This window comes from Capra hircus, chromosome 25 (assembly GCF_001704415.2).
Source record: "Capra hircus breed San Clemente chromosome 25, ASM170441v1, whole genome shotgun sequence".
Classification (NCBI taxonomy): domain Eukaryota; kingdom Metazoa; phylum Chordata; class Mammalia; order Artiodactyla; family Bovidae; genus Capra; species Capra hircus.
Window position 1 is genome coordinate 29218809 of NC_030832.1, and position 26067 is coordinate 29244875.

At 42.5% G+C, this 26067-nt stretch overlaps 1 protein-coding gene across 1 annotated transcript in view; it reads right to left on the minus strand.

Annotated features, from left to right (window-relative positions):
- Nucleotides 1–26067, minus strand: part of WBSCR17 (Williams-Beuren syndrome chromosome region 17) — a 427482-nt gene that overhangs the window by 251914 nt on the left and 149501 nt on the right. Inside the window, exon 2 of the mRNA XM_018041001.1 lies at nucleotides 7714–7897. Within this exon, the coding sequence (XP_017896490.1) occupies nucleotides 7714–7897 (184 nt within the window). The remainder of the gene's footprint in view (nucleotides 1–7713; nucleotides 7898–26067) is intronic.

The window sequence follows — 26067 nt, forward strand, 5'->3', positions numbered from 1 at the left end:
AGCTCCAAATAAGAGAAAGAGTTATTTCCAAACTCATTTTGAAAAAGCTACTTTGAAAAAATAAGGGACAGACATTTGAAACAAAAGATACATACCTCATACCATAATGGAAAATAAACTCTAGATGATGGAGGAGCAAAATGTAAGAATCATGGGAAAGGAACACAAAACAAGGCAGAATACATATCCATATTCTGAGAGATGAGATCTTTCTCTCCTTTAAAGCAGTGAAGGAAATGAAAGTGGAAAGACTGGCAGTTGGGGGTTCATCCAAATTTAAAATATCCGTCCAAGGGAAGAAAGAAAATCATGGAATTGAAATAAAACTCATTTTGGAACCTATTTGCATGAAATATGACACACAAATGGTTAATCCCAAGATTACCCCCCAGTTCATTCATATTTATGAGAGAAACAATTCTGTAGAGAGTAGAATAATAAAACAATAAGAATTAGAGCAACTTGAGGTGCTCTATAAAAATGCAATGAAATTAGCCCATTTAAATTCTCTAAACCTGAGAGAGCTTTTGGGGCGTGTCACAATAAAGGTCTTGCCCATGGGGGCACAATTTCTCCAGGGCCTGGGCTGCAGCGGGAGAAAGGGAACTACTCTGGCTCCAGATAGCTGTCTCCCCTCATATGCCCTGGGCTCAAATATCAGAGGAGCAGCTTCTACAGGCAAGGCGTTTGCCACCATTTGTTGGCAAGGATTAATTTACAATTAACCAAGGTTAATTCGGTGTCTTTCGCTGTGGAGCCCAGAATTTATAATGCTACCTCTGTTCGCCATGTATGGCATGTGGGCAAGCTCTCAAGTTCCACTTTAATTTCACCTTCAAATTCAGCCTCCGTATACCTCCCCAGATTCTAAAAAGGCAGAGGTGGTCATGTCCTTCAACACAGTTCTCCTCTTTCTTCTATCACACTTTCACCCTTCCTAATCTTGCCCTTAATATTTTGGTATACATTTACATTTATTGCTTCATTAAAATTTTATTTATAAAAATTTTTTAAGATTTTTTTTGATGCAGACCATTTTTAAAGTCTTTAATGAATTTGTTACAATATTGTTTCTTTTTATGTTTCAGTTTTTTGGCCATGAGACATGTGGGATCCTAGCTCCCCTACCAGGGATAGAAACCACGACCCCTGCATTAGAAGGCAGTCTTAACCACTGGACTGCTAGGCAAGTCCCGAAACTTTTATTTTATTAAAACAAGATGTACACAGCCTCATCCCCTTTCTGTAATCTCAATGTTTCTAAATAGCAATCATTATGCTACTATTTCCGGATGTTTAAATTTTAGACATTTTCAATTGACTTTCTGTTTCTGACCATGAAGATTTCATTTTCTTATACTACAATGAGATATCACACCTGGTATTATAGAGTGGCAATTAACAATAACAACAAAAGAACTAGAAATAACAAGTGTTGGTGAGGATGTGGAGAAAAGGGAACCCTTGTGCCCTGTGCTAGATATGAAAATTGGTATAGCCACTTTAGAAAGCAGTGTGAAATTTCCTCAAAAAATTAAAAATAGAACTACCGTATGATCTAGCAATTCCATTTCTGGGTATTTACACATTAAAAAAAAACCCACTAATTCAAAAAATATATTTGCCCTCTCTACATTCACTGCAGCATTATTTACAAAAGCCATAATATGGAAACAAAGTGTCCATCGATGGATGAATGGATAAAGAAAATGTGATACATAGATATATAACATAATATTCAGCCATAAAAAGAATGAAATCTCAATTGCAATGATATGAATAGACTTTAAGGGCATTATGCTAAGTGAAGTGGGTCAGCAGAGAAATGCTGTAAGATCTCACTTGTATGCAGGCTCTTTACAAACAAAAGAACAGATCATAGTTGCCAGAGGTGAGGGGGGCCTGACTAGTGACTGATGAAGAGTCAAAAAGCACAAACTCCAGTTATAATACAAGTGAGTCGTAGATGGAATGTACAGCATGATGACTAACATTGTATGTTTCAGGTGTTTAACATATTGATTTGATATTTGTATAAACTGTGATGGGATCACAATAGTTTATATCACCACAATAATTTATTTACCTAACCTTTCATTGAACTATTTATTTCTACCTTATTTTTAACTTCCAAGATCTCTATTTTTCTCTGATTATTACTTGAACATAGCACTTGATTTTTGTTTTGTGAATAAAATAAAACACTTCATGAATTAAGACATTAATTATAGTTTTAAAGTTTGTTCTTAGTCTCTTTCCTCCAAATGCCTTTTCTATCGCAGTTGTTGTCATCAGGGTCCTATATAATATTCTCCTGAAATGTCTACAGATCCTGGTTCTCCTTTCTGATTTTAGAGTAAGACAGGTCTAGGTAGATGGATGGAGCCTTACTAACGTTTAATGAGCAGAACCCAGCTATTTCGGGGATGGAAGGGAACTTCTGGATCTACTGCTTTCCTTAGGTTGGATGGCTTCTTCCTCAGAGTGGCTTTTTCTGACTCTTGACTGCTGCTGCTGCTAAGTCACTTCAGTCGTGTCCAACTCTGTGAGACCCCATAGACGGCAGCCCACCAGGTTCCAGGAGTGTAAACACTTGCAGAGGTAACGATGCCAAGGGTGTCCTCGTGTAGTATACAGCCCTGTCCTCTGTCATCAGTTCAGTTCAGTCGCTCAGTCATGTCTGACTCTTTGCGACCCCATGGACTGCAGCACGCCAGGCCTCCCTGTCCATCACCAACTCCCAGAACCTGCTCAAACTCATGTCCTTGAGTCAGTGATGCCATCCAACTATCTCATCCTCTGCCGTCCCCTTCTCCGCCTGCACTCAATCATTCCCAGCATCAGGGTCTTTTCAAATAAGTCTGATCTTCGCATCAGATGGCCAAAGTACTGGAGTTTCAGCTTCAACATCAGTCCTTCCAGTGAACACCCAGGACTGATTGATATCCTTTAAGATGGACTGGTTGGATCTCCTTGCAGTCTAAGGGACTCTCAAGAGTCTTCTCCAACACCACAGTTCAAAAGCATCAATTCTTCTGCACTCAGCTTTCTTTATAGTCCAACTATCACATCCATACATGACTATTGGAAAAACAATAGCTTTGACTAGATGGACCTTTGTTGGCAAAGTAATGTCTCTGTCTTATAATATGCTCTCTAGGTTGGTCATAGCTTTTCTTCCAAGGAGCACACGTCTTTTAATTTCAAGGCTGCAGTCACCATCTGCATTGATTTTGGAGCCCCCCAAAATAAAGTCTCTCACTATTTCCATTGTTTCCCCATCTATTTGCCATGAAGTGATGGGACCAGATGCCATGATCTTAGTTTTCTGAATGTTGAGTTTTAAGTCAACTTTGTCACTCTCCTCTTTCACTTTCATCAAGAGGGTCTTTTGTTCCTCTTTGCTTTCTGCCATAAGGGTGGTGTCATCTGCATATCTGAGATTTTTGATATTTCTCCTGGCAATCTTGATTCCAGCTTGTGCTTCCTCCAGCCCAGCATTTCGCATGATGTACTCTGCATGTAAGTTAAATAAGCAGGCTGACAATACACGGCCTTGACATACTCCCTTCCCAATTTGGAACCAGTCTGTTTTTCCATATCTGGTTCTAACTGTTGCTTCTTGACCTGCATCCTCTGTCATCTTATGAACTAAAGCCCAGCATTCATCTTCTCCAGAGAATAAACCTCCCATATTCCACCAGGTAGCAAAGGGCAGTCTCTGGCTGTGTAAATCTGAGGAAAGGATCTGGGGATATAGCTGTAATCCTTCTATTCAAATCTCCCTTCAGTCATCAGAAGGACCCAGAACCTCCAGTTCCTAAGTCTCTGGTTTCTGAGGTGTGATCAGGCTATATCATTCTGCCCTCCCCACTGCTTCCCATCACACTAGAAGGATGGGTCTCAGCCTCATCCAGTTTGCTCTGTCAGCTACCATTCATTCACCCTCTTTCCACCTTCCAAATCTTTGTGGGTGCTTCTTCCTTGCCAGCCCAGCATTTCTCATGATGTACTCTGCATATAAGTTAAATAAGCAGGATGACAATATACAGCCTTGATGTACTCCTTTTCCTATTTGGAACCACTCTGTTGTCCCATGTCCAGTTCTAACTGTTGCTTCCTGACCTGCATACAGATTTCTCAACAGGCACGTCAGGTGGTCTGGTATACCTATCTCTTTCAGAATTTTCCACAGTTTATTGTGATCCACACAGTCAAAGGCTTTGGCATACTCAATAAAGCAGAAATAGATGCTTTTCTGGAATTCTCTTGCTTTTTGAAGCACAAGCTGGAATCAAGATTGCCAGGAGAAATATCAATAATCTCAGATATGCAGATGACACCACCCTTATGGCAGAAAGTGAAGAACTAAAGAGCCTCTTGATGAAAGTGAAAGAGGAGAGTGACAAAGTTAGCTTAAAGCTCAACATTCAGAAAACCAAGGTCATGGCATCTGGTCTCATTACTTCATGGGACATGGATGGGGAAACAGTGAGAGACTTTATTTTGGGGGGCTCCCAAATCACTGCAGATAGTGACCGTAGCTATGAAATTAAAAGACGTGTGCTCCTTGGAAGGAAAGTTATGACCAACCTAGACAGCATATTAAAAAGCAGAGACATTACTTTGCCAACAAAGGTCCATCTAGTCAAGGCTATGGTTTTTCCAGTGGTCATGTATGGATGTGAGAGTTGGACTATAAAGAAAGCTGAGCGCTGAAGAATTGATGCTTTTGAACTGTGGTGTTGGAGAAGACTCTTGAGAGTCCCCTGGACTGCAAGGAGATAAAACCAATCCATCCTAAAGGAGACCAGTCCTGGGTGTTCATTGGGAGGACTGATGTTGAAGCTGAAACTGTACTTTGGCCAGCTGAAGCGAAGAGCTGACTCATTTGAAAAGACCCTGATGATGGGAAAGATTGAGGGCAGGCAGAGAAGGGGACAACAAAGGATGAGATGGTTGGATGGAGTTACCAACTCAATGGACGTGAGTTTGGGTGAACTCCAGGAGTTGGTGATGGACAGGGAGGCCTGGCGTGCTGCAGTCCATGGGGTCACAAAGAGTCGGATACAACTAAGCGACTGAACTGAACTGAACTTCCCTGCTGTGAGAGCCTAACCTGTTTTTGTCCCTTATAGGCTGCCATGCACTCTAGTCCTTTACTATCATCTAAGAAACTGCCTTGAGGGACCAGATCTAAGGGGTTATTCAAGCTACCAGGCCACACTAAAGAGCACTGCAGAGCTCTACATTCCTCCCTGGGTGAGCCATGTTTTTATCTGCACCCACAGCTCTGCTCTTGATGTTCCCCTACTTACTTGTCTTTATCTGTCTCCTCTCTATAATTTTCCAATCCTTCATGGAACTTCAAGATTAAGGTCAGATATCATCTCCAGTGGGAAACCTGCCTAGATCTTCCCTGTACATATTGTGTATGTCTCTGGCCTGACACACCCATATAGATCACAGTGTGCTGAATTAATCTACTTGTACAGGTATCTCCCTCCCTAGACAAGAAGTAAGCAGGCAAGGACCATCTTATCCAAAGTCCTGCCTCCAGTGTGGGGAAAACCATCTGGCACTTAATAGGTGCTCACTGATACCGTTCAACTGACCCGTTTCCACTAAGCTCCATGTTAGAAGCATCTTCATTCTCAAAGGAGTACAAAAAATACGGCTGTGTTTATTTGCCAACGTCCAAATAAGAAAGGCTAATCAGAGAGCACCAGGAAATGAAAACAGCCAGATGTTTTTCAAAGCAAACGTCCAGGAACACAAAATAGCTTGCAACAGGGGTGATGTATGTTTTCCTAGTGATTCGAAATGAAGATATGCTTATTAGGCAGAGAGAGAGATTTAACAGGTTTCTCAGCTAATGCTGCAATTTTAAATCCATTTAAGATAATTTTCTTTATCTTGAATCTATTTTTCTCAGTAACCAGGATACTTAACTGATTTGTACAAAATCCATTTGAAAAAGAAATAATCTAGTCTAAGCAAGGGCACACTCTAAATGAAAAAAGAGAGACAGCACAAATCTAACAGAAGCTGAAGCATCTGTTTGAGAAGCCAAGGAGGACTACTGACTAGAAAATAGGATTATTTCCCCCAGCATCTTGATTTTCCCACCAATCTCTCTTCTCTCTTTCCCAAGGAGAAAACAAGTAATTCTTAAATCTGAGAGAACAGAACAAAGACCTCTCATAAACCAACCACGAGGCAAACGAACTGTTTCAAAGGTAAGACTCTCGCACAAAAATTACATGTTGAAACAATCACAGGATGTACTTTCTCATCCACCAGCTAGGAAAAGCATTATTGAAATGCTAGTTTGGGAAGGGTCAGGTAAAATTCTAATAGCAGCAGAAATTGCTATAAAGTTTCTGGAGGAAAACATCTCTCTGTGTATCCAGAGCCTCCAAAAGTATTCCCACAAGGTGATCTAAGGATTATACCATTAGACGTGTGGATGACCCAGACGGATGGTACAGGGAGGGAGGTGGGAGGGGGGCTCAGGATGGGGAACACGTGTACACCTGTGGCGGATTCATGTTGATTATGGCAAAACCAATACAATATTGTAAAGTAATTAGCCTCCAATTAAAATAAATAAATTTAAATTTAAAATAAATAAATAAATACATATATATATATTAAAAAAAAAAAGAAGTGTGGATTAAGAAAGCAAATGTCTGGACTTCCCTGATGGCGCAGTGGATAAGAGTCCGTCTGCCAATGCAGGCGACGCAGGTTCCATCCCTGGTCCAGGAAAACCCCACGTGTTGCAGAGCAACTAAGCCCGTACGTCACAACTACTGAAGCCCACGCGCTGGAGCCCTTGCTCCACAAAAACAGAAGCCACCAGAATGAGAAGCCTGGGTACCGCAATGAAGAGCAGGCCCAGCTGGCTGCAACTAGAGAAAGTCCGCGGGCAGTAATGGAGACCCAGCGCAGCCAAAAACAAATAAGTAAAATAAATTTTTTTAAAATGAAAATAAATATATCAACGTACATAAAGACTTGAAAGGGGAGATATTCATCAGTGTTATTTATAATAAAGAAAATTAGAAAAAAACCTAAATTTACAACAATTGAAACAATGATCATAACTAATAACACCAGAAAATGCTTGTGAAATAATGTTGCATGAAAAAAGGATACAAGAAATATAGTTTCATAACCTGCATAGAAAAATAGACTCAAGGACAAGATGCTAAGATTTTACCAGTCACTGCCTCTAGGTCATGAGGTCATGGTAGTTTTTTTTTTTTTTTTTACTTAAAATTTTTTTGGATTATGTTTCTGTACTATTTGTATTAAAATTTAAAAATTTACTTAGCTTTATTTTTATAATCAATAGCACTATTTACTGATTTTGTTTGTGTGTATATGCGCTTAGTTGTGGCCAGCTCTTTGTGACTCCATGGACTTTAGCCCAGCAGGCTCCTCTGTCCATAGCATTTCCAGGTAAGATACTGGACGGGGTTGTCATTTCTTTCTCCAAGGGATCTTCCCAACAGGGGTGGTACCTACATCTGCCCTGGCAGGCAGATTCATCACCACTGAGCCACCTGGGAAGCTTCATTTATTGATTACAGAGGAGACTCATGAGATAAAAGCTTCTCTACTAGTTACAAACAGCAGGAGATAATGTCATAGACACGCGTTTACACTATAAAGCCAACTCCTCTGAGCGATCGAATCAGAACTTACTTGGTGGGACGATAATCCGGAATGGAACGATCCAGTGAAATTTTTTCACTGAGGTAGGAATTGTAGCCATACTTCTCATGGGGTCCCTTGGCTTTTTCTTCTTCCGCAGGGGAAAGGGTGGCAGGAAGGCCTCCTTTGCCCCGCCCACCATAACCTTCAATGAGCCCAAGGGATTTGGATAAACCTAGAAAAAGACAGAGGGGAAAAAAAAGAGTTGAAAACCACCATACCAGGATATGTTACTCAGGCTACAGTACAGCTTCAGCGGAAATTTTAACATTACCCGTGGCAGAAAAGATTATGTCCTCAACTTATCAATATTGGGAATATGCCCTGAGAACATTTAAACTGAGAGGAACGGGACTTCCCTGGTAGCCACGGGTCGAGACTTCACCTTCCATTGCAGGGGACAAGGGTTTGATCCCTGATCATGGACCTAATATCCCATGCGCCTTGGGGCAAAAAAAAAAAAAAAACCACACCAAAAAATGGAACCAATACTGCAAAAATTGAATAAAGACTAGAAAAAAATAATTAAAAATTAGATTAAGAGGAAAGTCAAAGCAATGACAAAGGTCCGTATAGTCAAAGCTATGGTTTTTCCAGTAGTCATGTACGGATGTGAGAGCTGGACCATAAAGAAGGCTGAGCACCAAAGCATCAACACTTTGACACTGTGGTGTTGGAGAAGACTCCTGGACAGCAAGGAGATCAAACCAGTCCATCCTAAAGGAAATCAACCCTGACTATTCGTTGGAAGGACTGATGCTGAAGGTGAAGCTCCGATATTTGGGCCACCTGATGTGAACAGCTCACTCACTGGAAAAGACCCTGACGCTGGGAAAGACTGAGGGCAGGAGGAGAAGGGGGCGACAGAGGATGAGAAGGTGGGATGGCATCACTGACTCAATGGACATGAGTTTGAGCAAGCTCAAGGAGATACTGAAGGATAGGGAAGCCTGGTGTGTTATAGTTCATGGGGTTGCAGAGAGTCTGACATGACTGAGCAACTCAACAACAACAACAAAGGAAGTCTGAGGTGTGAGGTTAAGGCTGGTTACGTTCAGGAAGCACCTCTCCTTCTTTTTGGGAACTAGGGTGGATCGGGTACCAGGATGGGGTCTCTAAAAGGGAGAGACTGCCAAAAGCAGGACACATGCGGACCAAAAATGGGCAGAACAGGGCCTGTCATCCCTGCCCAATTTCCTGTCTTCATGAGCAATTACCACAAGGCTAGATATTCCAGTAGATGCCCGGTAACAATGCAGAATAAGAACAGTCAGTAATAAGGAACTGCCAGACAGCAGGTGTTTTTGCTTCATTTGAAGAGAATAATATACAGATTGATTTTATCATGAGTTTAAAGTGTGTAACCGTCTAACACTGTTCTATACCTAATGGTTTTATTTAAATCTCATCTAAATGGCAAAAGGAAATACAAAAGTGTTTGAGAATAAATCACAGAGAAGAAAAGCCCATAAGGGTGACAACCATGCCAAGTAGAGTAGGAGGCCTCGGTAACAAGCTTCACTGAGCAATTGCAGGTTCCGGGGATGGTGGCAGCTTTATACCTATTGTTCCATTTATACGATAAACAGCTTGATGGGTAATTTTTAAATCCTACAGTTAGAGGAGGTTTTATTTCTTGGCTTGAAAACTTTTGTTGTGAAGGGCTCTTATTCTCTTTCACTGTTTTAAATGTTCAAGCTTCTCTGTCCACCCTTAGGTGTGCTCACATGCACGCATGCGTGCGCGCGTGCGCGCACACACACACACACACACACACACACACTTTGTCCACAAAAGTCCCACTGCTGCCACTGGTAGGAAGACCATGGACCAGAGATGTCAACAGCATCCTCAGCTTTCATGATGGGCAGCCCACAGAGCCTAGGAGGATGCTGACCTCCCAGGAAAGCATTCCCAAGCAAGTTAAAGACCAGTAAGTCTGCTCTGGTCACATGACGGTCCGCCACCCCATAATGGAAAGACCTGTAGTCTCTTCCTCACTCCTCTGAAACTACTAATTCATTTTCTGTGAAACAAAATCAAAAAGCAAAGCTTAAGCAGGGACCTCGGGGTTGATCTCAAGTGGACATCATTTTTCTACCTAAGAATCTTTTCCACTGTCCACTGTGTTCCTCAGGAACCCTGACATCTTTTCTGCCTGTCACCATCCAAACAGAGGAACTGTCAACTGAGAACTGGATTACTCCAACACTTTCTGCTTCCTGGTCTTTAACCTCTCATTCCACATCATTGTGCACCAACCATTCCAATAACATCACCTCTGCTGTGCTCCAAAATCTACAAAAACTCTTCAAATGTCAAGGACAGACACCTGTGTTGGATTTTTAAATCACCCATGAAAGGACATTGCTGGTGGAAATGTAAAATTGTGCACTTACTTTGTTAAACAGCTTGGAAGTTCTTCAAAATGCTAAGTATAGTTGTACCATATGACCCAGCAATTCCATTTTTAGGTATATACCCAAGAAAAATGGAAAGATATGCCCACACAAAAACTTGTACACAAATGTTCAGAGAAGCATTATTCATACTAGCTAAGTGTCTATCACCTGACAAATGAATAAAACAAAATGTGGTTTATTCAGACAATGTGATAATATCTAGCAATAAAAATGAAATACAGAACTTCCTCAGTTTACAAAAGAGTTACATCCTGATAAATCCATCATAAATTGAAAATATCCTAGGTTGAAAATGCATTTGAAACATCTAACCTACTGAAGAGCATAGCTCAGACTAACCTACCTTAAATGTGGTCAGAACCCCTACCTGAGTCTTGTTGTGTTAGCCGCTCAGTCATGTCCAACTCTTTGCGGCCCCATGGACTGTACCCCACCGGGCTCCTCTGTCCCAGAATTCTCCAGGCAACAATACTGGAGTGGGTTGCCATGCCCTCCCCCACGGGATCGTCCCAACCCAGGGACCAAACCCACTTCTCTTATGTCTGCAGCACTGGCAGACAGGTTCTTTACCACTAAATTCACCAGGGGAAGCCCAATATATATGATGTACAGAATATGACATAATTTTAAAAGATGAAAAAGAGACGATACTCTGTGGGTTTTTCTTCTTGTTTCGTGCACTTTCACTCACTCATCCTGGGTTTCCCTTTCCTTGCCCAATATTTGCAGCTTTTTCTTGAAAGCCACAACCTCAGTCCTCTGTGGATTTCTGGCCAGCATGGAACCCAAGGGTCAAGGAGAGAGGCTGGCCAATGAGACAGAATTGACCTTCAATATAACTCAACGGCTTTCATGGAAAACATCGGATTCTTCTGCTTATTTCATCTGTGGACTCCTTTTTCTCTCCTTGGCTATACAGTATCTCTTTTGTCCAGTCTAAAGAGATATCTTCCATTCCCCAGTCATTAAATGCCACCTCAAAGATACAATGTGTCTCAGCTGTTTGCCCAGCACCCTTCCATAGGCAGCCTTTCCAGTGCAGGCAGAGGAGCCGGGGAGGGAATTTATTACAAAAGGGCATAGGAATTAAGACTAGGAATGCAGGCTAATCCCACCAAGGACACTTAGGGAATGAAACCTCCCAGTGAGACTTTTTTTCCCCTTTCTGAGGCATTATTTCTTCCATCATGAAAGGTACCCATGTAGCAGTCTCAAAAAAAGATCATTCTCCAGAGTGCAATGTGACAACTACGAATTATATATTTTGTGGTCCATGTGCTCCCATTTTCCCCCCAATTGAATCTGCCAGAAAGGTTCAACAAAGCAGCAAAAATGTTCACTGGCATTTTAATGTGCTTACTTAGCAGGCCCCGGAAATGGATGGCAACAACAAATATAAGTTCAAGTTTATCAACAAGACTCAGGTTGGTCTTTACTTGGCTGGGAAGAGATGCCACGAGGGCAAGTTGGGATGACTCCATGCACCCAGGGAACTTTCTTTTCTGAAAGTGCCTTGTGCTTTTTGGCCAGAAGCAACTGTAGCCACAGCAGATGGATGTGAACTTGTAGGCATGGAAGCCGCAATTGACAAAAAGAAGAAAGAGGGGAAGGAAGGAAGAGAATGGGGTGGGTGCTTGGAACCAGATTAGAGAGGACTTGGCATTGCCTTCTTGTCCCTTAGGCACTGCCTCCTGAGTTACTGGAGCCGAAGACTGCAAAGCCAAGGGATGGTATTGGCAAGAAGTTGAAGGTGAAGAAGAAAGAAGAACAAATTAAGGTCAGCCATCCCCTAGCACCTTTACTGAATATTCTTCGTGTTTCTCTCCACCCTGTTTCTCTGCTTCATGCCCCAGAAGATAAGACCTATATGGACAGTATCAAGCGTTCCTTTAGACTTCTGGCTTTGGGTTGGGCTTAACCACCAGGAGCTACCTTGAGAAGACTGATGGTCGAGAAGAGAGAGAGGCTGGGGTGTTTGGCCCCCAGCTCCCTCCCACCCAGGTGTGGTTTGGTGGAGACTGCGTTCTTCTGTGGCACAGTCGTGTTCAGACAGGCATCTCCGACGGTTAGCCTAGGGTTAGAGCCAATCCCGTGTTCTGTTAACCACGCTCTCTTCCGGAGCCTTCAGGCGTTGGCATGGCAACTGCTTCCCTTCTGTTGCTAGCCCTGGAGTCATACACCAAGCCTGGCCATGCCTTGCTGATTTCCCTTAACTCTTCCCAAATCTTTGTAAATGTTTTGCTAAAATCTCTTCAGTCAGCCCTTCTGGGTGTGCCACTTGTTTCTGGCTGGGATACTGACAGACACAGCATCTTACTCACACCCACAGGAAGACTTCCCCCATGGTACCACAACTAGATACTCTCTTTAAGGGCAGGCATGTGGTCCCCCTAGTGCCTGACCTGTAGAAAGTTCTTAAGAGGGACTTTCCTGGTGGTCCAGTGGCTAAGATTCTATGCTTCCAATACAGGGGGCCTGGGCTCAATTCCTGGTTAGGGAACTAGATCCCACATGCTGCAACTAATAGTTCAAATGCAACAACTAAAGATCTTGTACGTAACAACTAACAACAATAGCAACAACTAACAACAACGACATCAACAACAACAACAACAAGTCAAAAAAAAAAAAAACCCAAATGGTTGAGCATATGGATGAGTAGAAATGAGATCTGGAGACTGAAATTGGAGCCATCTATTATAAAGTGATGTCAAGACAGAAAATTAAATACACGGGGCGGAGGGAGGGGAAGACATCTACTAGGAGCAGAGAAGAGGGATTAAGACTGCATATTACATTTATATTCATAAAGAAAAAGAGAGTTCACACTGATGAATGTCACAGGGAAATCAAGCCTGGAAAAGGCCATTTGGTTTGGCAGAGAAAAGGGCCCTGGTGACCTTAGAGATGGACAAGCCAGCGACATAAGAACTTCTAGGGCAGTATTTTGTTTTCTGGCTGTAACCAACCAGAATCTAAAATGTAAAAAATTCTATTTGTAGAAGCAACAAATATTACAATGCACTTAGAACTCTAAACAATAGGAGGAAAACTATGAGATTTCATTAAATGGATGAAATAAAACACACATAAACAGCAGAGAGATATATTTTTACTTAGAAGATGGAATGTTACAAAGATACCATTACTTCTTTTTAATGTATGGATCTAATGTAATTCCAAATAGAATCTTTTTCTGAAACAGAACAAAAGGTTCTAAAATTAACCCAGAAGAACACAGAGGTGATAACACTTGGACATTTTGTTTAAAAAGAAAAAGGGGGGTGCCTTATCCAATATTAAGTTAAGAAATAAAGCAATAATAATTCAAGTGATGTGGTGACTAGGAGGAAATATTACATAGATGCAGAGAGGTAAGGCTCTAAACTGTATATCTCTCTCTCTCTCAAATAGCCATCCAATTTTCCAAACATTAATAAAAATAACCTCCACTTTTGGAATTTTAGAAATTCCTTTTTAATGCAGTCAACACCAAATTTCTGAGGATACCTCATGTGGATGAGGGAGCGGCATCATTCATCTCACACGAAGCCCAGAAATCCCGAGGTGCCCTGGCTTGATAATTTGATAACCCTCCAGCAAGAGTAAATCACTCTGCTCACTTCTATGTTCGGTTGGCCCAAGCTACAAAGGCTCCATAGTGGCAGCAAAAAGTAAAGAACCCAGGTTGTAAATCCACTCCCAGCTGCCTCCCCACCTCCCTCCATATAACTAAGGCCATCATTTTCTCCAGGGTTACAGTTTAAACTGATGAGTTTACTGATAACCAGCATTATTCTTTCAGAAATCAGGACTCACAACAGACACACAAACTCCAGGACAGAGATGAAAACACAACGCAATCTGGTACCTTGTCAACTCATAAAGCTCCTCTTCATCTTGGCAGCCACAGCCTAGTGTCAGTGAACCCCCCCACCCCCCACCCCCGCCCACACACACACACAGCCAAAGAGCCTAGCATGTTGCGTGGCCTTCTTCCAGAGGGCAAGCATGTGTTGGGGGGGGGTGGTCTTGACAGAGGCCCTAATGCCTCCTGAAGATCACAGAGTCCCAGGGAGATTCCACATGATGCTAAAGCATTTGAAAAACTGACAAAACATACAGACAAATCAGGAAGTTGCAGCCATAAGCCATAAGTAGTGAGCAATAATTCCAGATTTATTCTTGGGATTCCATGTACTCTTGGGAGAGTGAGGGGACCACTCGTGGCTCGAGGAAGCCAATGTGACCACAGAGACAGACGGGATACGTGATAAATGTGTGCAGACTACATTATTAAATTTATTATTTAATTATGAAAAGCTCTAATAACTAAGATAATGTATACACATGTGTGCGTGTGTATGTGTAATGAAATATTACTTGGTCATAAAAAGAAATAATATCATTTGCAGTGACATGGATGAACTCAGAGATTATACTCAGTGAAGCTAAATGGACAAATACATGATATTACTCATATGTGGAATCTGAAAAACTGATACAATGAATTTATTTACAAAACCAGAAATAGAGTTCTAGATGTAGAAAGTAAACTTATGGTTACCAAGCAGGAAGACGGGGGGAGGGATAAATTGGGAGAGGGATTGACATATTGTGAAAGTCGCTCGGTCATGTCCAGGTTTTTGCGACCCCGTGGACTATACAGTCCATGGACTTCTCCAGCCAGAATACTGGAATGAGCGACTGTTCCCTTCTCCAGGGGATCTGCTCTACCCAGGGATCAAACCCAGGTCTCCCTCATTGCAGGCAAATTCTGCACCAGCTGAGCCATCATACACACTACTGTGTATAAAACAGGTAATTAATAAGGACCTACTGTATAGCACCTGGAACTCTACTCAATACTTGTAATTACCTATATGGAAAAGGAATCTAAGAAACAGTGCATATAGGTACATTATAACTGATTCACTTTACTGTACACCTGAAACTAATTACATCATTGTAAATCAAATACACTGCAATAAAAATTAGTTTTTAAAAGGACAGTGAGATAATGAAACAAGAAATGACAGGCAGGTCAACGGAACAGAAAAGCTTGTCTAGAAATATTGACAAAAGAGAGTGGAAGCACCATTTTTGTATACAACTGTTAGTTTTACAGACAAATTTTCATTAGACACAAAGCATTATACTAAGCACTTTAATTATGTGTATATATGTATACTATTAATGTTAAACATACATGCTAACTATATAAATGTCTGCTGTATCTATCTATCTAACTATAATATTTCAAATTCATTTCTCAAATTACCCCTGGTGCTAGTTCTCACCTATCTTTGGATTATTTTTTGTTTGTGGCAGTTTTTTCTTTAAGATTTTTTTTTTGATGTAGACCATTTTTAAAGTTTTTATTGAATTTGCCACAACACTGCTTCTGTTCTCTGCCTTGGTATTTTGGCTACGAGCCATGTGGGTGAGCTCCCAACCAGGGATCGAACTAGCCCAACACTAGAAGAAGAAATCTAACCACTGAACCACCGGGGCAGTCCCTCCCTTATCTTGGGACTCTGTTCCTTCCCTGCATCCCTTTTGTCACCAACCAGATTCAAAGGCACATGTCATCTCTTCCTTGAGTTACTGCAGTCAACACATAACCCCATGTCTTGCAAAGTGAGCTTTCTAACAAACACAGCTGACCACTGCTTGCTTAAAATTCATTAGTGCATTCCTGCTGCCTATGGGGGAAAAATTCCAAAAATTCTCACGCAATATACAAAGTCACTCACTAGCTGATTCCCTGCCCAGCCTCAGATTCCACTTCCTTCTCTGCTGCCTCCTTTTAGCTGTCCCACCCTCTTCTGAGGCTTCTACAGAGCCACTGCCCCTCAGTGCCTTTGGCAGTCACCCTTGTTATTCTATACAACCCTGCAAACCCTTGCAGAGAACTACCCAGGCCAGAAAATCAGATGCCGCTCCTTGGTAAGAAATCTCAACCACACCCTTACTCCCATCCTGTTACAGGCGTCCTCAGCTGTTCACTTACAAGGACACAGGCTTCCTGTTCACAGGAAGACATCTCTGCGTCTTACAGACAGCCTCGCACATACATGCACCTCATGTATGCTATACACATGAATGAATGGACAGATAACCAAAAAGCAAGTGAATAAATGAGTAAGTGCAGGATAAGCTGGGCTGCCCAAATATATGACCAGGTTCTAGTGTTGATACAGAAATCTCCTGGAGACATGTCTGTCGGAAATGGGTAAACACTGCTTCATGGACTGATGTCAAATCATTATTGATTCCCCAGTTCATATACTAGTATGATGATCTTGACATCTGTTGACATCTGCATTCTTATGCTGATTTTGACATTTTCTGTCCTGTATGCTCAGTGCTTCCCAGACATGATGTCCAAAGGTTATGTTAGTCTTAATATCTTCAATGAAGGCTTAGGAGTTCAGTTACATCAGTTGCTTCCTGATGGAAGAGAAATGAATAAATCATCCTCTAAGACAAATACCGTTAAGTCCCCTACACACAGACCAGTTCTGTTCTGAGAGCGCATTTTGTCAGTCCAGCAAAGTTAGCCTAGGTATCCAACTAACACAATCAGCTGTATAGTACTGTACTGTAATAGGTTTATAATACTTTTCACACAAGCAGTACATTAAAAAACAAACACAAAAAATAAAGGATACATTTTAAATCTTATGGGATCCCCTGGTGACTCAGACGGCAAAGAGTCTGCCTGAAATGCGGGGGAGACCTGGGTTCGATCCCTGGGTTGGGAAGATCCCCTGGAGAAGGAAATGGCAACCCACTCCAGTACTCTTGCCTAGAAAATTCCATGGATGGAGGAGCCTGGTGAGCTACAGTCCATAGGGTCGCAAAGAGTCAGACACGACTGAGCGACTTCACTTTCGTTTTCACTTTAAATCTTATAGTACAGTACCTTGAAAAGTATGGTAGTACAACAGCTGGCATACAGGGGCTGGCATTGAGTGAACAAGCACGAAGAGTTACTGACTGGAGGAGGAAGGTGGGCGAGAGACCGTAAAGCTGAAGGACTGTCAGTAATAGGAAATGGAAGGCAAGCTGCAATGTCACTCACACCTGACACTGATGGAATGCACAGTCAGCCACATCTCTAGAAGTTCACAACTTGAAGGTGTGTATGTAGGGGACTTACTGTACATGAAAAGAGGGCCTACATCATTTGCCACCAGGGAAATGCAAATCAAAACCACAATGAGAGGTCACCTCACACCTGTCACAGTGGCTGTTATCAAAAAGACTAGAATGGTGTAGGGAAAAAGGAACTCATGTTCACTGCTGGTGGGAATGTGAATTGGTGCGACCACTACAAAAAACAGTACAGAGATTCCACAAAAAAATTAAAAACAGAGCTACCATATGATTTGGCAATTCCGTCTCTGGGTATCTAGCTGAAGAAAATGAAAACAATACCTTGAAAAGCTAACTGCACCATCCTGTTCATTGCAGCATTATTGCCAATAGCCAAGATATGGAAACAGCCTAAGTGTCCATCAATGGAAGAATGGATAAAGAAGCTGTGGCATATATACAATATATACACATAATGGGGTATTGCTGCTGCTGCTAAGCCACTTCAGTCATGTCTGACTCTGTGCAACCCCATAGACGGCAGCCCACTAGGCTCCCCCGACTCTGGGATTCTCCAGGCAAGAACTCTGGAGCGGGTTGCCTTTTCCTTCTCCAGTGCATGAAAGTGAAAAGTGAAAGTGAAGTCGCTCAGTCCTGTCCGACTCTTCGCGACCCCATGGACTGCAGCCTACCAGGCTATTCCGCCCATGAGATTTTCCAGGCAAGAGTACTGGAGTGGGGTGCCATTGCCTTCTCCATAATGGGGTATTAGTCAGCCATAAAAAAAGAATGAAATCTTGCAATTTAAAACAACGTGAAGGGACCTTGAGGGCATTATGCTAAACGAAATAAGTCAGACAGAGAAAGACAAATAGCATATGATCTCTATCATGCCTGAAATCTACAGATGGAAATCAAGTCTATTCAGGGTGGTACGGTGGAAGACCGAAATCTACAAATACACACTTATCAAGCTCACTGATGCAGAGAACTGACTGGTGGTTGTCAGAGGCAGAAGGTAGGGGGTAGAAGAAATAGGTGAATTGTTTTTCTTTTATTTTCTGGTTTAAATCAATTGAATTTTTAAGAAATGTGTAGCTCGGCTTCTTCTATTCAGTGGTCCTACTTCTCTCTTCTACACCTGTCATGCAATAATTACACTTCCATGTAATTTTCAAATATTTCAAGGCATTATCACGACCTGTCTTCATTTTTGTCCAGACTAAACGTATACATTCCTTCAACCACCTTTATACAACCATGTTTTCAAAACTTCCCCGATACTTAGTCTCCTTGGGCTACTATAACAAAATACTAAAGACTAAGTGGCTTAAATCAGGGGTCCTATTGCACAATTGCACTCATCTCACACGCTAGTAAAGTCATGCTCAAAATTCTCCAAGCCAGGCTTCAGCAATACGTGAACCGTGAACTTCCTGATGTTCAAGCTGGTTTTAGAAAAGGCTGAGGAAGCAGAGATCAAATTGCCAACATCCGCTGGATCATGGAAAAAGCAAGAGAGTTCCAGAAAAACATCTATTTCTGCTTTATTGACTATGACAAAGCCTTTGACTGTGTGGATCACAATCAACTGTGGAAAATTCTGGGAGAGATGGGAGTACCAGACCACCTGACCTGCCTCCTGAGAAATCTGTATGCAGGTCAGGAAGCAACAGTTAGAACTGGACATGGAACAACAGACTGGTTCCAAATCGGAAAAGGAGTCCGTCAAGGCTGTATATTGTCACCCTGCTTATTTAACTTCTATGCACAGTACATCATGAGAAACGCTGGACTGGAAGAAACACAAGCTGGAATCAAGATAGCCAGGAGAAATATCAATAACCTCAGATATGCAGATGATACCACCCTCATGGCAGAAAGTGAAGAGGAGCTAAAAAGCCTCTTGATGAAAGTGAAAGAGGAGAGTGAAAAAGTTGGCTTAAAGCTCAACATTCAGAAAACGAAGATCATGGCATCTGGTCCCATCACTTCATGGGAAATAGATGGGGAAACAGTGGAAACAGTGTCAGACTTTATTTTTGGGGGGCTCCAAAATCACTGCAGATGGTGACTGCAGCCATGAAATTAAAAGACGCTTACTCCTTGGAAGAAAAGTTATGATCAACCTAGATAGCATATTAAAAAGCAGAGACATTACTTTGCCGACTAAGGTCCATCTAGTCAAGGCTATGGTTTTTCCTGCAGTCATGTATGGATGTGAGAGTTGCACTGTGAAGAAGGCTGAGCCCCAAAGAATTGATGCTTTTGAACTGTGGTGTTGGAGAAGACTCTTGAGAGTCCCTTGGACTGCAAGGAGATCCAACCAGTCCATTCTGAAGGAGATCAGCCCTGGGATTTCTTTGGAAGGAATGATGCTAAAGCTGAAACTCCAGTACTTTGGCCCCCTCATGCGAAGAGTTGACTCACTGGAAAAGACTTTGATGCTGGGAGAGATTGGGGGCAGGAGGAGAAGGGGACGACAGAAGATGAGATGGCTGGATGGCATCACTGACTCGATGGACGTGAGTCTGAGTGACGTGAGTCTGAGTGAACTCCGGGAGTTGGTGATGGACAGGGAGGCCTGGCGTGCAGCAATTCATGGGGTCGCAAAGAGTCGGACACGACTGAGCGACTGAACTGAACTGAACTGAACTGAAATCTCTGGGATCTAATGCCTGATGATCCGAGGTGGAGCTGGTGTAATAAAAATAGAAACAGAGTGCATGATAAATGTAATGCACTTGAATCAGCCGGAAATCATCCCCCCAACCAGGTCCATGGAAAAAATGTCTCCCATGAAGCTGGTCCCTGGTGCCAAAAAGACTGAGGACCACTAGGTTAAATAACAGACATTTGTCAGAATTCCAGAGGCTGGGAAGTTCAACATTAAGGGGCCGGCATGCTGGGTCCTTGGTGAGGGCCTGCAGACAGCCACTTCCTTGTTGTGTCCTCACATGACAGAGGAGGAGCGAACCGTCTGTCCTTTCTTCTTCTTATAAGGATATTAATTCCATCGGGGGACCCAACCCATGATCTCATCTTGTTCATTGTCATTGTACAGTTTCTAAGTTGTGTCTGACTCTTTGCGACCCCATGGACTGCAGCACGCCAGGCTTCCTTGTCTCCACTATCTCCTATAGTTTTCTCAAGTTCATGTCCACTGAGTCAGTGATGCTATCTAACCATGATCTCATCTAACCCTATTTAATTCCAAAAGTCTCCACCTCCTAACATCATCACATTGGGGGGTTAGGGTCACAACATATGAACTGGAGGGGTGGGGGGAACACACACTTTCATTCCATAACAGATGGCCATCCACTGCTGGATTCTGTCCCAGAAGACAAAGCGATGACTAATAAGTCTCTCGACATGTGCTCCCCACCCCCGGAGCCAGAATCCTGGAAGTACATTTCTGCCCATTATCCAAACTGCTCATGCAGGCTTTACAGTTCCAAGGGATATGAATCACTGTTATTTGCTTGAAGTCCCTTTGGAACAAACTGTCTATAAATTTTCAAACTGCAGTTTTATTCAAAATGACATATCTTATACGTATTATGAACTTTAGACTTCCTGGAATCTTTCTACAAAGATCATTTAATTTGAGCCTAAGAATAGCCCCGTCCACAGTCATCATATAGGAGAAGGGAGGCCCAATGAGGATGAAGAATGTTCTTTAGGTCACTTAAAGTGGCAAGGGGTGGATACAGATCCGGGTTTCTGTATACCAGGCTGCCAAGCATGCATTAATGAAATGCACTCTCAGATTTCATGCCACTGCGATGAAAAGGATCAAAAAGTCCTGAATCCCACTCTCGATGCCAAGCAAACATTGGCATAAACAACCCCCTGTGTGCGGAGGTGATAAATAAATGTCTTTGGCCTGGCCCAGGCTCTGGCTGATGCATCTGCCTGAGTGTGGAAGTGAAAAGAGTATTTCTAACAAAATAAAGAAAAGTTTGGCAATTGTCAGGATTGCTCAGAGCAGATGGATGAAAGACCCTGGCTTCGCAGGTTAACTGTGTCACTTAGCCACACATCACTTACAAAACTACACAAAAGGAAAATAAAGCTGACCCAGGGCTGCTTAGGAAACATGCTGAACTGAAGAAAGCCCTCTGCCACAACCTAAGAAATCTGCTGGCGTCAAATGCACACAAGACTCTGCAGTCCAGGCCACCTGCCACATTCGCTCAGCACCTGTCGGGTCTGATGGCTTTCAGAGGAAATTCCTCTCCTCCCTTCTCATGCCCCGAGCCCACCTAGGATTTTATTCCTAGCAAGGGGGTTAAAGAGGAGAGAGAGAGGGCAGTGAACATTAGCAACACTAACCTTTACCAAATTCTGCAAAAAGCATATAATTTTAAAATAGCATACGTGTAGATCCACATGACACTGTGTTCATATCAGAGAAAGTAAATTATGAATTCAGGCAACAATAAGGAAGAGTAAGACAAACAAGAATGAACCACCCTAGGAAAACATCGCTACTTCCTTCACCCACCAAAATTATCAGTATCACGATCTTTCAACATACACAAACACATACACACCCCACCATCACGTCCATCACTACCGTCACTATCACCTTACCACCATCACCACCACCATCATTCCTAATAAACTATTAGAACTTTAAAATAAGATACCTATTCTCAACTTTAAAATAAAATACCTATGCTATTCAGAAGCACCACAAGTTTGAAAAACACATCCAGTTTCTCACAAAAAGACCCTATGACAAGATTCCATTTACTTATAAGGGAATTTTTTTCTCCTCTCCTTTAAGCACATCCCCAAGGTAGTACCTTGGACTTTTGTTCAACAAATATAGACTCTCTGCCCCCACACCCCTGGGAGAAGTACCCATCCCACCTCATTAACATTAAGCCTGACCATCTGGCTGGGCAGAGCGTACTTCCCCACCCATAACTCTAAGCTTGATCATAAGACTTGCTTACGCCAAAAAGGGACTAGTGGCTGTGACATCAGTAGAGGCTTAAAATGTGTTTGCACTGTTGGTCTTGGTCTCCTCAACTGTTTGAGCCCCTGCTGTCTGCCAAGCGCTATGCTATCCTCTTGGTGTATCTGTCAAATGAGCTTATACTCTTTATTCCTTCTTTACAGGATAAGAAATGGAGGCTCTGAGTGTTCAAGAGAGAGAGAGATGGACTCCCCTGGTGGTCCAGTGGTTAAGACTCCACACTTCCAATGTAGGGGGCGTGGGTTCCATCCAGAAACTGAGATCCCACATGCCATGCCATGGCCCAGAAGAAAAGACAGAGAAAAAGAGAGATCACTGAAGTTATTGTTATATGACCACATGTGGGATCTCCCCTAGGACTGCACCCCAAATTCCTGCCCCAGGACTTGGTGGGGGTTACTTGAAGCCAGCCCCTTATCAAGTAACGCGGTCAACCAGCCTTGGGCAGAAGCGCTGCGTCCAGCTCTGCAGCAGGATCTCTGCCAAGTAACTAGCCTTTCTGCTGTGTCTGCCGCTGGAATCAGGGCAGAAACCAAGGGAAGCCAAGAGCCTCACAGGACGTCTGGGGCCCAGGAGGATGCTGTGGATCAGAACCAGAGCGAGGACAGAATGCGCGGGACTGGTCCCTGACTGTGGTCCCTGGAGCTCCACTAGGTGGGAGCAGCTGGACATTCTCAAGGCTCACCACCTTGAGACAGTATCTGCTGTCTCAGGCCACACCCACCCACCCACACCTGCCTTAGATTAGAAACCCAAATAGCACTGATCCATGGTTTCGTTTTGTCATTTCTTAGTTATCATTCTCCCCATTCTTCACTTTTGGCTCTGTTTTTGTTATTCTTGCCAAATGGAGGAATATAAAGAAATATATCCCAAGTGAAAGGACGTTCTTGTATATCACTGGTTGGAAAGTACCATCATGTGGCTATTTTTGAAAATAGTTCAACAGTTCCTCAAAGGTTAACACAGAGATAGCATATGACCCAGCCACCCCACTCTTAGATGTACACTCTCGAGAAATAAAAACATTTCTCCCATGAGCGCTGGCGCACAAATGCTCACAGCAGCATTATTTACAACAGTCCCAAAGAAGAAACAGCTCACATATCCATCACCAAATGAATAAAGAAAATGTGGTACATCCCTAAAGTGGAATGTTTTTTAGTCATAAAAAAGAATGATCATTGCACAATGTATACATGTAGTGAATCACTATGCTGTACACCTGAAACTAATATAATGTCACACGTCAGTTACACCTCAACAAAACAGAGTTTCTAAAAAAGGATGAGAGAGGTAATATTATTCCCACTTCATAGAGAAGACTTTGGGGATAAGACCTCATCAGCAACAGGAATTCAGTGTGTATTTCTTGCCTCCTACCAATCTTTTTGCCCAAATAATTGAGTTTTTCAGTGTGTTCCTCGCAGATATAATTCCTCAAGAACACAGACACTTATTTTGCATTTCCCTGAATATTTGGACCATTAAAGGTGTTAAGTTAAACAAATAAAGAAAGGAATGTAGTATTGATACACACCCTTACATGGATAAACCCTGAAAACAAAATGCCACGTAAAGAAGTCAGACAGAAAATCAAATATATTGTATGGCTGCATTATGTGAAATGTCCCCAATAGGCAAAAGCATAGAGAAAGAAAAACAGAATTAGTGGTGTCCAGGGGCAAGGTGGAAAACGAGTTGCTAATGGTTACGAAGTTTGTTTGGCGGAGCGGGGTTGGGGGGGCGGGGCTGATGAAAACACCCTAGAATTAGCAAATGCTGATTCGTATATTTTTAAAGGGTGAATTTAAGGCATGTGAATTATATCTTTAAAAATAATAGAAAAATAAAATAACAAAAAGAATGCAGCAAAAAAAAAAAAAAACTAGGCTGGTCAAAAAGTTTCTTTCTTTTTTTTTTTTTTTTAAGATGGTATGGAAAACCAAACGAACATTTTGGCCAACCTAATAGTAAGGACTCTATTCCTCTTTCCTCAACTTTCTTGTGCTCACATTAAAGTTTTATGATCATCAAGCCCAGAGCAGCCTCTCTGGGCCCTAACACAGTTGCCTGAGACTAATACAACAAAGGTCTTTGCTTCTTTCACTACTGGGACATATAGAAGTCCAATATATGAGCTCCAGCGCTCCATCTCCCTATCCACGTATTTCTCCATCTATCTGTACATCACCCACCTAAAATTTCCTTCTGCTTCCTTTCCTCTGCACAGTTCTCTAACTCTCTCCTGCCTAATAAGTTGCTGTGCCGCTCAGCTGTGTCCAACTCTTTGTGACATTATGGACCGCAGCCCGCCAGGCTCCTCAGTCCATAGAATCCAGGGGATGTTCCCAACCCAGGGATCGAACCCACGTCTCCTGCATCTGCTGCGCTGCAGGTGGATTCATTACCACTCAGCCACCAGGGCAGCCAGCCTAAGAAGTTACTCTTGCCAAATAAATTAGAAGCTGTTTTGTGTCATGATCTCTCACAGACAGTTTTCTATTCTTCAGGAATAATGACTATAAACTTTCCCATTCCACTGTCTGCAGAGTCATAAACTATAGACAAAAATTGTATTTCGGTTGCATTTTATTTTATAAAGGTAGAAAAACTCACAGTCCCCAGAAAGATGAAGGGCATTACCCGCCTCACCCCTGCCTATGATAGCTAATCATGAGCTAAAATTAAATTACCTTTTTCAAAATCCATTAGGGGGGGTTAGATTTTTTATCAAGCAGACAACCTGCGGATCTCCTCATGAATTTTCCCGACATTTCGCATGACAAAGCGTCCCCTCTAATCCCTTCCCAAGGCTAACAGCGACAGCAATGCAACCCTTCACATTTAATTTCCTTTTAAAACCAGGTTTCTAAAGGGGCTCCGCATCCACAATAGTTGCTCTGGAAGAAAGCCAAAGAGCCTCCAACCCAATATGTAATCATTGTCATGCAAATTGCCTTCGGAGAAAGAAACTCTGAGTCAATCTGCATTTTCTCCCCAGACTAGCTCGCTCTCTCCCCTCATTAGCTTTGACTGAGCTATAGTTCACCAGATTTTAAGGGCAAAAAGTCTCCTTTGCAGAGTATTCACCTGATACATGGAAGTTTGTGGTTGTTTTTTTTTTTTTTTCTGAGACTTTCATTCTTATCGTTCTATCCTAAAGAGAAACAAGCACAGTGGATCCTTGTTGCCTTGGACAGTTGGCCAAGCTGTGGAAGGATCTTTATTCCTACATCACTATCTTTTCTCATTTAATCTCTCCAGTGTCAACTTCCTGGAAAAAAGTCATTCCAGGAACTCAGATGGGTGCGTGTGTGCTAAGTCACTCAGTTGTGTCCATCTCTTTGTGACCCTATGGACTGTAATCCACTAGGTTCCTCTGCCCATGGGATTCTCCAGGCAAGAATACTGGAGTGGGTTGCCATTTTCTCCCCCCGGGATCTTCCTGGCCCAGGGATTGAACCTGTGTCTCCTACACTGGCAGGCGGGTTCTTTACCTCTAGTGCCACCTGGGTATCTGGAAGGAAAAAGTATCCTGAGATTTAGCCTTGCTCTCCTGGAAGCTACAGTATGGACAGGAAGCTGAGATGCATCCACATGGCTTCCTTCAGTGGTCAAAATACAGACTTCCTGAAAATAATGTTTAGGATGATTCAGTGAACTGAGAGATCCATATAGGCTTAGAATAACGTATTCATGGTCACAATATTCAAGGATGGTAAGAAATGATGGCCCTAGTTCAACAAGTGGAAAAGTCTGCGGTGCTCCCTAGCATGGATTCTTGAGTTGAGATTTTATCAATCTTTCTTTGGGGAAGCCCTTACCTGC